Here is a 14,243-nt window from a genome sequence, read left to right as displayed (position 1 = left end):
ATTTATAAAGGCCGAAAGAAAATTGTTGTTTTTCATCATTTTTCAACCTAAAAATGAAAATATATTGAGTTCAGAAGAGGATACAGAATTAATAACAACACTATTTTATTATAAAAAACGCTTTTACATAAGTTCTATTAATCCTACTAATAATTTGGGTATTGCTTAAGGGTAAAAAATGACTCTTCACGAAAATAGTCCAGAATAACTATAACTGCAGATATTTTAGAATTCAGACGATGGAGAGACAAACTGAGATCTGTTTTGGATTCTGAGCTCAAAGATAAATTCATTTTTTTGCTAGAATTCATTTCTAAAAAGAGAATGTTCACCTGCGTAATCTATAATTAAAAAAAAAGAATGAAAGACTAGTTTTTTTCTTTTCTAATCGCCAAACTGTACTTTTCTCTACAAAAATCCCAACCCTTTGACCATGAATAAGCCGATTCAACAGCAAAAATATGAATTCCACAGAGCTTACCACCATAATTTGATTCGAGTCAAAAAAATCACCATTAACGTTTAGTCCAACTGTGCCGAACATTGTTCAAGTGGACGCAACACTAAATATATGGGGGGGGGGAGGAATGCAAAGAATAGAAACAGAAGAAGGGGGGGGGAGAGATTTGCAATGTAATTCTATTAAATGTAAATGAACTTTTGAACTCACCCAAACATTTTTGGCATTATTTGTCATAAAAACGCGAATGGAAAGCCTAATACACTTAGAAAAATGAATGAAAAAGGTCTAGAAAGGGTCAAAGGATATATCTTAAGTTGCAGATACGAAGAAAAATAAGAGCATTTGTAGTGCATCAACATAAAAATAATTACGACAAAAATAAAATAAAGGAAAAAATTTCTTTTTATGTCATATACAGGGTTAGAATTTTGAATTCGTAACAAGTTTAGGCGTGAAATCCTTGCATTGTTCCATTCTCGAGGCAGTGACTAACGTGGAGAAAGAGTGACTCATCAAGGCTTGTACCAGGTTCAAGGCCAGGATGGAGACTGTGGTTGAAGCTGACGTGGTTGGCTTATCAAACAACACGGCAAATGTTCCATTCAAATGTGATAATCCTAATTATGTAAGTTTTAAGTTTTATTGTCAAAATAAAGCGAAAAACGTTAATTACTTTTTACTTTGCCTATTATATCAGGCACCGGAGGCGTTTATAGCTTTCATCATGTGGGGGGGAGGGGTCTAGTACCATAAGATATCAACAGCTAAATATATTAATTTCAATAAATAGATTTTTTTATAATATATGTATATAACATTGAACTAAATTTTTAGTATGAATGTGACCCTTCAACACAAAAGCAAAATTAAGTAATGTAATCCAGTGGCCGTCTGCAAAGAGGGGTTGTAGACACTATAGCCCATTTTTTTTTTTTTTTTTTTTTTTTTTTAATTTGTCTTTTCTTTGAACGAAATGATTGTTCGTTCAAATTTAGCAAATTAGTATAACTCCAAAATCTAGTCATAGAGACCAAATTCCCTCCCATTACCCCTCCCCCCCTAGAAATCCCTGCTGACGCCCCTTCATCAGCGCAAAAGCAAGCTAGAATTATTATTTTTTTCAAAATAATATGGATTAAATTACCTTAAAATATTTTAATATTCCATTAAAATCTGAACACTCTTAATTCTAAACTTTAACAACAAATAATTTATTAATTAGCATATGAATTTCAAGCAAATTAATACTATAAATAGATGTATGTCTGAGCTTCCTTAATCATAAATGTTACCGCCCTTAGCGGTTGCAGAAGGCCTGGTACCCGCTGCAGATGTAGTCCTCTGTCATGGTGTTGCATTATTGGCTAACAGTGGCTTTGAGTGCCTTGGTGTTTGGATGAAGGACACTGCGGGCCTGTTGGCATCAGGGCATTAGTAGGGCCAAAAGGGTTGAAAAAGAGTTCAAAAGAACTCAAAAGAGTCTTACAATGGAAGAGATGGGTTTATTTTATTGCTGCTGTCAAAAGTGGCCTCTTCACCCTCAGAAGGCCCTTTCCACTGACTTTTTAGATAGCTTTCTAGACAGCCTGATGGGAAACTCCGTAATATCTTGCATGGGCCCTCATGGACTTGACCTGGGCTGTTTTCCTTAACTCCTTCGGGCCCAGTTTGGACTTTTTACAGAGCCCTTCTTCATTTCAACCGTTTAGAATTGCTGATGGTGTAGACGGTGGTTTTTGAGACGCCCAACCGCTTGGAGTGTGCGAATGGAAATTCGTCGATCACGTTCAAGTGTCATTTTCTCGACTTTTACGTAGGCTAAAGTTTGTTTTGTTTTTTAGCTAATGGCTTATGCTTTAATATATCTAAATATGAATTTATTTCAATCACTCAGTCTTTATTAATTATGGAATTAGTAAGTGTTCAGATATTAATGAAACACCCGGTAATGTGATCCATTAATATTAAAGCAAATTAGAAATATTCTTCTAAAAGTTGAGCCTGGATAACATTTGTATTCTTTAATTGAAAATCTTACTTTTTTATGAATGAATAACAATTCCTGAAATTTGAATTGAATGCGTATAAATCACCGAAATATGTCAATATTTATCTAATAAAACAATAAATTGTGAATTACTCTTGATGTTTGTTCAATATTGTTTTTGTGTTGATACATCGCAAAGCTAATAAAAGGTTGTAAATTATGTTACTACTCGAATCAGGGTTCGAAACGTCATAAAATGAAGCTTTATATAAGAGATTGCAAAAAAAAGAGAGAGAGAGAGATCAACCAATCAGGGAACAACCATCCCACTATAATATAATATGATGACTCATATACCCACATTATTATTAATTTAAAATAACTACTGCAAAAAATCCCATTTAATAAAAAATAAATGAACATTCATTGGGTAGTAATAATAAAGCCGTTTTGTAGGGCCCTAAATAATATCAACATGTGCTCCTCCTAAGAGAAATGAGGCTATGATGATGAAGGAGATTACGTCATAATAATCATTAATATCTAATAAAATAAATAAACGCGATGTACTACAAAATAATAATCATATATGTCATATAAAAAAGAATCTTGTCAAAAGCTGCTGCTGTGTAGGAAATTATATTATTAGTTATTAATTCTTCCTTTTCTTCTTCTCTTCCCCCCCCCCCTTTACTACAAAAAGGAAAAAAATGACAAATAATATTCCCAATTTTTCATTCATATTTTAATTTTTTAGGCTATTTGAGTGCTAACTACGTAAAATAAAGAATTAACAATAAAAGTTGGGAAGAAGGAAGGTGCCTTCCTCTCGGATCCTTTATACTCAAATATATAATAATAACTTGATGCAGGAGGCGGCCCTCCTACGCGATGTGGTGCCCTGATGTAATTCTACAATAAAAATAAAAAAACAACAAGGCATACGAACATGATTCTTATCTTACTACACTACTATAGAAGTCGTCTAATATAGAAGACAGTATGACGTCGAAACAAAAAAAGTTAGGGGTGTTAGAGTTTGAACGTATGAGTAATTAGTCTATTTTTGATTGATTTTTTTGGATCTTTTTTTGTAATGGGTTTCGGCGTCATCAAGGGTAGGCTGAAGGGCTGTAGCCCCCAAATTAAAGAATTTTTGCTTTTTACTAGATTTTTTTTTTATCAGGATAAAAAAATTTGACGCAAAAAAACGTAATTTTTTTTTTCCATGTGAACAAATAATTTTTTTTGAATTGCTGTAGATTTTTGAATTTTTTTTCCATAAAATTTGTTTAGAAAAAATATAATTGTTTTTGAAAAAATGTGGATTTTGAAATTATTTTTGAAAAATTTTAATATTACAAATTTTTTCCATAAATTACATTGATATTTAGTGAATAGCTATGGATTTTTGAAATTTGTTTCCAAAAAATTTAATTTTTTGTGAACAGCTGTGAATTTTTTTATTTTTTTATAAAAAATTTAATATTGGAATTTTTTATGAACAGGTGTGGATTTTTGATAAAAAAAAATTCCAAAATTTAATATTTAAAATTTTTTTCCAAAAAAAAATAATTTTCTGTGAACAGCTGTAAATTTTTGGGAAAAATTTCCAAAATTTTTTTTTTTTATGAACAGCTTTGAATTTTTGAAAAAAATTATTTTTATTTAATTTATTCAAAAATTGAATATTTGAAATTTAATTTTTTTTCTCAATAGCTGTGGATTTTTGAAATTTTTTTACAAAAAATTAAATTTTTTGTGAATAACTGTAGATTTTTGAATATTTTTTCCCTAAAAATTTAATTTCAAATTTTAAAAACCCCCAAATTTAATTCTCTGGCCGCCCATGGTTTTTTATGTATGCAAAAATCTTGGAAATACTGAAATAAACATAATGTTGCATCTCCTTTCCTGACGGATTTGTTTTCGAATTAAATTACATATCATCCCCAACAAATTGTTCTTCTTTTTATTTTTTCTTATTATTAAGGGTTTAAAATAAAAAAATATATATTTAGCGCAGTTCATCCACGCGCATTGCACGATTCATAGTTACTACTACTACTACTACGAGGCAGAAGTAGTGGAACTTAGTAAATACTCTCAGAAGAAAAACTTGTACTGAGCAATAGTTAATAGTAATATATATGTGGTGTGTCAACATAAAAACAATCTTGAACAAAAATCAAGAACATTAAAAAAACCCCAATACATTTATTTACTTCATAGACTATTTTGAGACAATTATAGGCTTATTATTCAAATGCCTGGGATGAGTGACGATATGCAAGAGTTTCCACTCTAGTTTATAACTTTTATTTGATTGTTGAGACGTATATTGGGCGCGATATGGCCCTTCAAATGAATTTGGCTACTATAAGTGCAATTTTCAGGACGCTCAAAGGGTTAATAAGAATACTTTGTTCATGGAAATCTACGAATATTCGCGTAGGAATACAAATGTAATCAGTTTTGCGAAAAAATATCCTAGCTTGCTTTTGTGTTGACAGTCATATAATATTTAGTAGTATTTACTCATTAAAAGGAGGAAAGAAAGAAAGAAAGAGAAAAGAGATAGAAAGGAAGAGAGAAACTGTTGCTTCTTTATTATTTATTAATAATATATTTTGTCAAAGTGTAAAAGTCTCTCAAAATCCGTGGATTTGTCAGGGATGCGCAGACTGGAGCACCAACCCGGCGTAGTAAGGACTTGTATACAATGAACAATGAGGCTTTGTCCAACATGAAATCATGCAACTCGCCCTTGTTGTCCTATGTGCCTTATTCTACGGGATTCCAGGGGTATCGTCCACAAATTTCGAGTCCGGATCTTCTCTTTGCACCATTAAAGCAGGCCTCACCGCCGCTCCTCAATCCTTGGACTGTTCCCATTTGAGACTCTCTTCCATTCCGGAAGGACTGGCGCAACAGGAGGGACAGAAAAATGAGATAAGGGTGGGCGGAATCCTGGCTCTGGATCTGAGTTTTAACCTCCTTCCCTTGGGCGACCTCTCCGCACTTCCCTCCTCCCTCGTCACTCTCAACATTTCTCACAACACCATTTTGAAAGGCCTTAAAAACGGACCCTTTCCCTTTCCACGCCTCGAAAATCTGGACCTCCGCTCAAATAACATTTCAACTCTCAAAGATCTCCACTTTAACTTGTTTCCTCATCTCAAGGTGCTCAACCTAGCCAAGAATCGAATACTATATCTTACCCCAAATGTATTCCAGTACTTAACCCTTCTACAAACCCTTAATCTAAGATCCAATTCCCTTGTGCAAATTCAAAAAGGCTCACTCTATGGTCTTAATCATCTTAGAGAACTACTTTTAAGCCGAAACTCCCTTGTAGCTCTGCCCAAAGGGCTCTTCTTTGACTCTGTTCCCTCTTTAAAGTTCCTGGACTTGAGTAAGAATCGCTTTGAAAAAATTGAGGGGCTCTCCTTTCATGGACTTAAAGAACTACTCACACTCAAACTCAAGAAAAACTCTGTTGAGTATCTAAGTGATGGTGCATTCTTTGGATTGGAGAAAATACGACATCTCTACCTGGATAGGAATGGGATTCAAAGTGTTGAAAAAGGGTGGCTATACGGTCTTAGAACTTTGGAAACTCTATCTCTCTCACACAACAAAATTGATTACATTGCAGAAGATGCCTGGGAATTTCTTGGGGTTCTTCGAGAGCTAAATCTTAAAAGCAACCTTTTGCAGCTATTAGAACGAGACTCTCTTCGATCATTGCCTAGTTTAACCGAACTCTACCTTCAAGATAATCTAATATCCCATATTGATGATTCATCCAGTGGAAGTGTTTTTGAGGAGGTGCCTCTCATACAGATCCTTAGTTTGGATGGAAACTCCTTATCTCACACCATCGAAGACTCTGACTCTCCTTTCCAAGGCCTCAGTCATCTGAGAAAACTTACTCTGAGTCGGAATAAAATCAAGTCAATCGGGGAATTGGGATTTAAGGGTGGTTTAAACTCCTTGGAAGAGATTGATCTTCGAGCAAACATCATTTCCACCATACATGAAAAATCAATTAAACATTTGAACAAATTAAAAGCCCTTAAAATTGACTCCAAGAGTTTCCTATGTGATTGCTACCTTCGATGGCTTCCAGAGTTCATTAATCTGACTCATGTCATGGGTTTTAATCAGGCTGTCTGTGCACATCCGAGTAGTCTGAAAGGGAGAAGGGTTATTTCTGTACCTATCGAGTATTTTACTTGCGAAGACTTTCCCAAGCCTTACATTCTTCAACAACCAGAGACTCAAATCACCCTCAAAGGGCACAATCTATCACTATTCTGTCGAGCAGCTTCAACATCCCCTGTGGATATGACTTTTCTTTGGAAGTTTGACTCTGAAGTAATTCCTACAGAGCCTTGTACACCTCAAAAAACATTATCTTATTGTTCTGATAATACAGCCCATTCCTTTGATGGAAAAGGCCGTGAAATTACGTCCGAGCTTCGTTTAAAGAACCTAACCTATGATGATGCAGGGAGATATCAATGCATCGTATCTAATGCGTATGGGGCTACTTATTCTGACCGGGCGAATATTACTGTTTATGTGTATCCTACTTTTCTCATTACTCCGGAAGACGTCGTTGTTAAAGGGGGTAATTCCGCTACTCTCAAATGTGCCGCAGAAGGAGTTCCTGCTCCCAAGGTAAGATATATTAAAATATTAATATTTGACTTCATATTTAACTTCACCTGCAGCTGTATTTAAGTGTACAATTGATGATTATGATTCCATTTCAGTTTGACTGTACTAAGTTTTTAAATTACGTATTGAGTCAAGTCTTGACTCTAGAGTGCTATGATTCTGCCATATTGACTCATATTTGAATATAACTTTTATTTGACCATCATTAGTAATGTTAATATATATTTATAAATTTATCTTTTACTCTTCAAGGTATCCTGGAAAAAAGACCACGGAAATGATTTTCCTGCTGCTAGAGAAAGGCGAATTGAAAGAGCAAGGATAATTACTCCTTCGTCATCAACCTCATCTGATGATTTTAGTTCCCGTGTTTCAGTAAATAGTCTTGTCATTCACAACATCAAGGCTGTAGACATGGGAATATATACTTGCACTGCTAGAAATCCTGCTGGTGAAGTCTCTTGGAACATTACCCTCTCAGTCCTTGAAATTCCAGGGTAAGAATGATATACATAATATATGTTTTGTAGAGGGTGCAATTTTGTACAAGTTGTAACCAAAAAATTAGATGAATAATTCTAAATGAAGGATTTATTGTACTTGGCAGTACTTACGATCATGCAATTATTGAATATCCCATGGATGATCGATATATCACTGCTGTAATTTTTGACTATTTTAATAGGAAGTTCCCCCAAATAAGTATTCTGTGGCACATTATAAAGTTCAAATGCCCACAGTTGTATTATTCATAAATACATAATATTCGTGTAATTTGAATAGATCAAAATGGAATGATAGTATCAATGGATAGTTATTTATTAGAATGTGATTTGTACATATTATATAAATTAATTAATGGGGTGGGGGGCCGTTGATAACTGTCCCTCTATAAAAATAGTACCCTTTTTCTGTTTCAACACAAACGCAATCTTGAACAAAAATTATAAAAATGAGTAATTCCCTATTTTTTGCTTGTCTTGATAAATATAGACTCTATAGACAATATTAAACTGACATATTTGAGTCAATTATGGGCTTCAATTTCGAAGTTCTAAAATAAACTGAAATACCTGGGATTGCTAGCTATAGCCTGGAGCCTTTAATTGATATGTGATACTTTGTTTCATTCCGATATGGTCCTTTAAATATAATTTATTTTATCTTTTTCTATAACTAATTGAGAATTTTTACGATCTATAAGATTTAACAAAATAATTTATCACTAGAAATGTAAGAAAATTAGATTAAGAACATAAATGATGTAATCCAAACTCACTTTTGAGAAAAGTCCTCGAGGCTTATTCTGAGTAATCTTTGGTGAGACACTGCGAGTAACCCTTAAAATAGCTGCAATTCCCACTCATAATTAAAGAAAAAATAATAAGATAGATTCTATTTGAAATACCGTATCAGGAACCAATAAGTGTTTTTTAAAAATAAGATGACTTAGTTCTAAGCCAGGGCTGTCCAACCTCTTAATATAGGGACCGCCTTGCCAATTGAAATATTTTAATTGGCCACAGGACCTATTAAATTAAATTTAATGAAAAATATATTCATAAAACAAAATACAGAAGCCCTAGAGTGAAATACCCCTGAAGATAGGGGATGGTAAACCATTCAATCCGTTCTCGCACCACTCTCCACTAAAGCTCTTATTAATATTAAACTTAAAGAAGCTATTAGAAACCAAAATCTTATATTATTTAGATGAGGAAATGCTATGTCAAGAGCACCTAATATTAAAGGGACCAACCAATTACCAAAAACCCCGATTCACAGAGGCATTACTATGAAGAAAATTATAATAAAAGCATGAGTAGTTACAATAATATTGTATACTTGAGAATCTCCTAAATACGCCTGGGATAATTCTAACTGGATGATCATCCTTATACCAAGCCCTACCATCCCTGACCAAAAAACCCTTTATAAGTATAGTGTTCCAATATCTTTATGGTTACAATGTCACAATCATTTTTTTATAGTTGACAATCAAACTATTATTAATATAATAACCCTTACCCCTAGTAAAATACTAAGTAAAAGATACTTCAAACACAAGTTCATTAACTAGTCATATCGGTGGCGTAACACATGTTTATTTCAAATTTAGACCAAATATTAAAAAAAAAACCCAAATCTAATTTTTCATGGCCAATCTGGCAACCCTGTTGAGGGGGGTCCTCAGTATTATATATATATATGGGTACAAATGAAGGATTTACAGTACTTGGGAGTAATGTCAAATCGAGCAGGGCATGTCACCCGACCCTCTCAGATTTGGATGATTTTTAGCACACAAGCTCAAAGTGTGCCAAATTTCATCACATTATTCTGTGTCGTTCATGAGACATAGATACTCGTCCAAGTGCCTTTTTGGACCAACATTTTCAAAGTCGCTGCTATAATTTCTAATTACCCTACGCTAATTTTTCTTGTATTTTTTTTATCCATAAGAGCTTACCACTTGAAATTTGGTAATTAACTATTTTGAAGTGTGAGGATTTCAAAAAGGAAGTAAAAAGTAGAATATTTAAATTTTGTATGACCTCAATTTTGATTTAAAAAAAATAAAAAATCTGAAATACAGATACTTGATCATGAATAAATAAAAAATGCCCAACTCTTATGAATAGGAACTTTTGGCAACATGTTTTATATATGTAAGGCTATCACTATGCCAAAAATTGTGCTTGTTTTTTTATCAAAGCTTCCAGGGCGGGAAATCAAAGTTATGTTACTTTTCTCCGGGAATTTGGTCAATTTTACGTACGTGTTTATATCTTAAACTTATTTTTGATTTAAATGGACTGAAAAAAGAAAACTTAATTAGAGTTATTCATAATATTGATTAGAAGTTGACAAATTTTGATTTATTTTTGAATTTTTGAAAAAAATTAAACTTTTGCTCCAATTTTTTTTTAGAAAAGAAATCCTAAAAAATAAAAAGTCATCTGTTTTCTCATAAAAATTCCTTTATTTGTTCAGTATTATGTATTACATATTATCTGCGTTCTACACGTTTTGATGATATTTTTAGAATTTTGCTAGAAAATACTACTTGAAGTGAGAATGGACTGTGGGCTGCACGCAAAAATTCAGCGGACCACGTGTTGGATATTTTTCTTGGGTATTTTAACTCATCCCAGAAATTGTAATATAAAACCTATATTTGAACAAAATATGTTCATGAAATTTGGAGCAACATGTACAGTAAAGGAAATATTTATTTGATCCCTCGCCGTTTTTGTAAATTTGTCTTCTTGTAGAGATTTTGATGGGTTTGAGGTCTAGAGACTGGCTAGGGTACTTCACGACCTTAATCAGGGACGAAAGCAGGGGTTGAGCTGGAGGAGCTGTAAGGAACTTTTGCTTTTTACAAGAAAATTTAATATAATTTTTGAAATTTTTTGTCCACAATTTAATTTTCTGTGAATGTCCATGGACTTTTAAATTATTTTTTTCAAAAAATTATTTAATTTTTTGTGGATAACTAAGGGTTTTAAAAAAAAAATTAATATTTTGAGAATAGCTATGGATTTTAAAATTATTTTTTGCAAAAAATTTAATTTTTGGGTTTTTTTAAAATTCCAAAAACCAACTTACTTTTGTATTCTTGGATGCATTATCGCCAATTCCTATCAACAAATTATTCTGATCAGTCCTTCTGCGTTTAATTTTCCCAATTAATGAAACAAAAAAATAATAAGAAGCAATTATTTACTCATAGTTTCTTTTTGAAAGGTTATCGAAAAAAGAAAAAAAAATTAAATATGCATAATAAATGAAAAATATCACACATATAGAATATAAAAATATGCTCAAATAAAAATAAATCAACTCTAGAAATTAAGGAATAATAAATAAAATGTCGTATTTTTAAGAGTTTTAGAGACAGTTTTCGCATTTTAAAATTATAAATTGTTAAAATTGGGTGTCTTATTTGGCATAAATGAACAACCAACGTATATTTTATAATAATATATTAGACACTTTGTATCAAAAAAACGAGATTTGAGTAGTAAAAATAAAGAGAAGAGTCCAAATAAATGCACGTTATACGCGGTACCAAAAGAGAATATTTATTTACTGGCAGCCTGTTTGGGACTATAATACTTATACCATGAGGCAAGTTAGAGAAAGATTGTTGAGATATTGCTGCAAAATATATGTTTCATCTGTAATACATAATAAAATAAAAAACCAAGTAACTGGATTCAAATCGACAATTTTAAAGAGACAACATCAAATTTTCATTTTGTTTGACATTTTACAGATTTCAAATCAAAACGTGTCCATGAAGGACCATTTTTTTCCGTTTGATTATTTTTTTTCTTGTTTAGAGGATAAAATGCAAAATAAAAACTATCGGGGGATACCAAATTGCCATATATACCTTAATGTACTAGACATTTTTTCTTGTTTTTGTACAAGATTGTTTTTATGTTAACTTACAACATTTGTATGTAATGCAGATTTGATCGATCCAATTATCATATGAATTTTTTGCATATGCATTGAAATTATATTATTCTTGTTAGGTTTATTAAACCAATGGAAGATAAATCAACCAAGGAAGGTGAAACTGCCGTTATTGACTGCTCAGCCAAAGGCAGTCCAAGACCGAATTTCGTCTGGACCAAAGATGGAAAGAAATTTGAGCCAACAGAACGGCATTTCTTTGCTGCTAATAATCAGCTACTTATCATTGTCAAAGTGGAGCTGAGTGATTCTGGAAGGTATGTATTAAAATCGGAAGAAACAATATGTTTGTCGTACAATTCCTACATACTTAGTTTGATTATATTTGTCTACGTAGATATGAATGCAAGATTGAAAATCAATTGGGTAGTGCATCACATTCGAGTAATTTGAAAGTTCTATTAGCGACCGCCAACCTTCCAGAAAAAGATTCAGATTCAGATGGAAGTACCAAGATGAATATAATTATTATAGCCATTATTTGTTGTGTCATTGGAACATCACTAATTTGGATCTTTGTTATATACAGAGTAGGTCATTAATTAATTAATTTGAACACCTAAATTGATGATTTAACATTTATAGGTACGAAAGAATCGTTGTATGAATGAGAGTCAAAATCCAAGTAGCAATAGTTGTGCTAATCGTGCTAGGATTTTTAGAGAATGCTATGAGCTTGACGGTGAGAGAAGGGTCGTTCCCATCCGAAACCGTCAAGAACGTGTAAGAAGACAATTAATGTTCCCTAGCAGGGGTGATATTTTATTAACTTCTTCCTCTTTGAATGCTTCCCATCATTCATTTGCAACGTCATCCTTTGGAGCTTCCGCCTTAAACACACCCAAGAAAGAGGGTAATGATCTTTAAATATTCTAAACATTTAATTTTATCATCGGTATACTCATATTTTCATAGGTACTGGTGAGAAGGAGTTTGAAAAGGATTCCGGTACAGGTGAGTCGAAAAAAAGCAATGAGAACATTGAAAAAGGAGAGGAATCGTCTGCCCCACCTAGTTTGGACTTTGTCCATTTGCCTCTCCTAAGACCCATTTTAGAAAATAAACTCGTGGTTCGAGGTGGAGGTGATTCGGACCTCTTTGAATCGCATACAGAGCAACAACAAGAGGGTGGAGGAGAGTCAGTCATGAATTTATCAGACTGCGAGCTAGCTGATATTCCCTTTGTCGACGATTCCTCCGTAGAAGAAGATCTTTACTATAGCTCCTCTTCTCCCTCCAAGTCCTATTCCAAGACGACGAATAATAATCCAGACTCGTCTGGCTCCATCATTGATCCTGGTATGAGTCCTAGTCCATTAAAATTGTCTGAACTTGACAGCAGCAGTGCAGCTACCACTTCCAACTCAGCAACAACAAGTCCCTTGACACCACCAACGAATGAAAGAGCATTCAAGGTATATACTCCTTTCAAGCTAAGAAATTACCTCACTGTGGCAACACATCCTCCGTCTTCCTCATCACAAGAGGTACTGTTTTCTTCGGAGCCTCCTCCTGTAGAATTCAGAAAAGGGAAGAAAGACCTCCAGTCCTCAAGCGACGCACAGTATTCTAGTTCCTATTCTTCATTTGATCCCTGTTTGAAAGGAGGAGGAGTTTTATAAAGGCCAGCGTCATCCTTTGTAAAAGGATGACGGAGAAAATGGTTTATGAGCTTACTTACTTTGTTATTTATTATATAATAATGATAATTAATAGTTATTTTTATGTTAAGCATAAAACGGGTTACATATACTTCGTTAAAGAGAAAATGAAAATTTAAGTATTTCCTTTCCCCCACCCCCTATTTACAAGTCATTGTTAGTTGTTTCCCCACCACCTATACACCCCAAAATCATAATTTTATGTGCCTTAATATTACAAACATACATACATATACAGTCCTATCCTAAATATTTATTTATAGCCCCCTAAGGAATAGTTAGTTGTACATTACATTAGACGAATTACTATTTTAATTTTTAAACAACTAGATTTTATAGTATAATTTGTTATATACATACATATTACTGAAGATGTTTCTGTGATATTCATATTATTAACTTTTTTTTGTACGTATGCTAAAATAATACAGACAATAATTAATTATATAATTATTATTATAGCTATAGGGACTTTTCTTTATTTTAACATACATACTGGTCTTGTATCGACTTGAACGATTATCGGGTATGCTTATATATTTTTCTGGGCGTCATCTTTTCATCTTGAAATTTGAGGCAGCGAAAGCAGAAAGTTGTCATTCAATTATTCCGATCTTTTCATAAGAAGGAAATAACTTAAGGGGCGTCCGTTTAGGGGGGGGGGCTTAGTTTGTGGAACTTTTTATAAAAAATTTATGAAAAAAAAATCAAAAATTAAATTAAAACTTTTTTCGAAAAAGTTTTCAAAAATCCACAGCTGTTCAGAAAAAAATCAATTATTTCGATAAAAATTATAAATTTTATAGAGAATTATTTCAAGAATTTTATAGTAATTCACAGAAACTTTCAAAAATCCATAATTATTATCAAAAAATATAATTTTTTGGAAAAAATAAATTCAAATATTAAATTTTTTGAAAAGAAAATAAAAAATATTTATTTTTTTTTGGAAAAAAAT

At 32.7% G+C, this 14,243-nt stretch overlaps 1 protein-coding gene across 4 annotated transcripts; it reads left to right on the top strand.

Moving 5' to 3' along the window:
* The first annotated feature begins 4,472 nt into the window (after window positions 1-4,472).
* LOC121132054 (leucine-rich repeats and immunoglobulin-like domains protein lambik) lies at window positions 4,473-13,750 on the top strand. 4 transcript variants are annotated; one of them, XM_071894107.1, is made up of 7 exons: window positions 4,473-4,591; window positions 4,982-7,136; window positions 7,389-7,633; window positions 11,684-11,881; window positions 11,962-12,154; window positions 12,210-12,477; window positions 12,540-13,750. In XM_071894107.1, exons 2-7 carry the CDS (start codon window positions 5,205-5,207, stop codon window positions 13,244-13,246), a joined length of 3,543 nt encoding a protein of 1,180 aa, XP_071750208.1. In that variant the 5' UTR covers window positions 4,473-4,591; window positions 4,982-5,204; the 3' UTR covers window positions 13,247-13,750. The 4 variants fall into 4 exon arrangements, with proteins under 4 accessions (XP_071750208.1, XP_071750207.1, XP_071750210.1 ...); XM_071894106.1 differs by having other exon boundaries at window positions 4,979-7,136; XM_071894109.1 differs by having other exon boundaries at window positions 4,475-4,591; window positions 4,999-7,136.
* The last annotated feature ends 493 nt before the right edge of the window (window positions 13,751-14,243 follow it).

This window comes from Lepeophtheirus salmonis, chromosome 1 (assembly GCF_016086655.4).
Source record: "Lepeophtheirus salmonis chromosome 1, UVic_Lsal_1.4, whole genome shotgun sequence".
Taxonomy (NCBI): Eukaryota; Metazoa; Arthropoda; class Copepoda; order Siphonostomatoida; family Caligidae; genus Lepeophtheirus; species Lepeophtheirus salmonis.
Note: the sequence above shows the minus strand (reverse complement) of the source record. Positions and strands in the feature narration are given on the sequence as shown.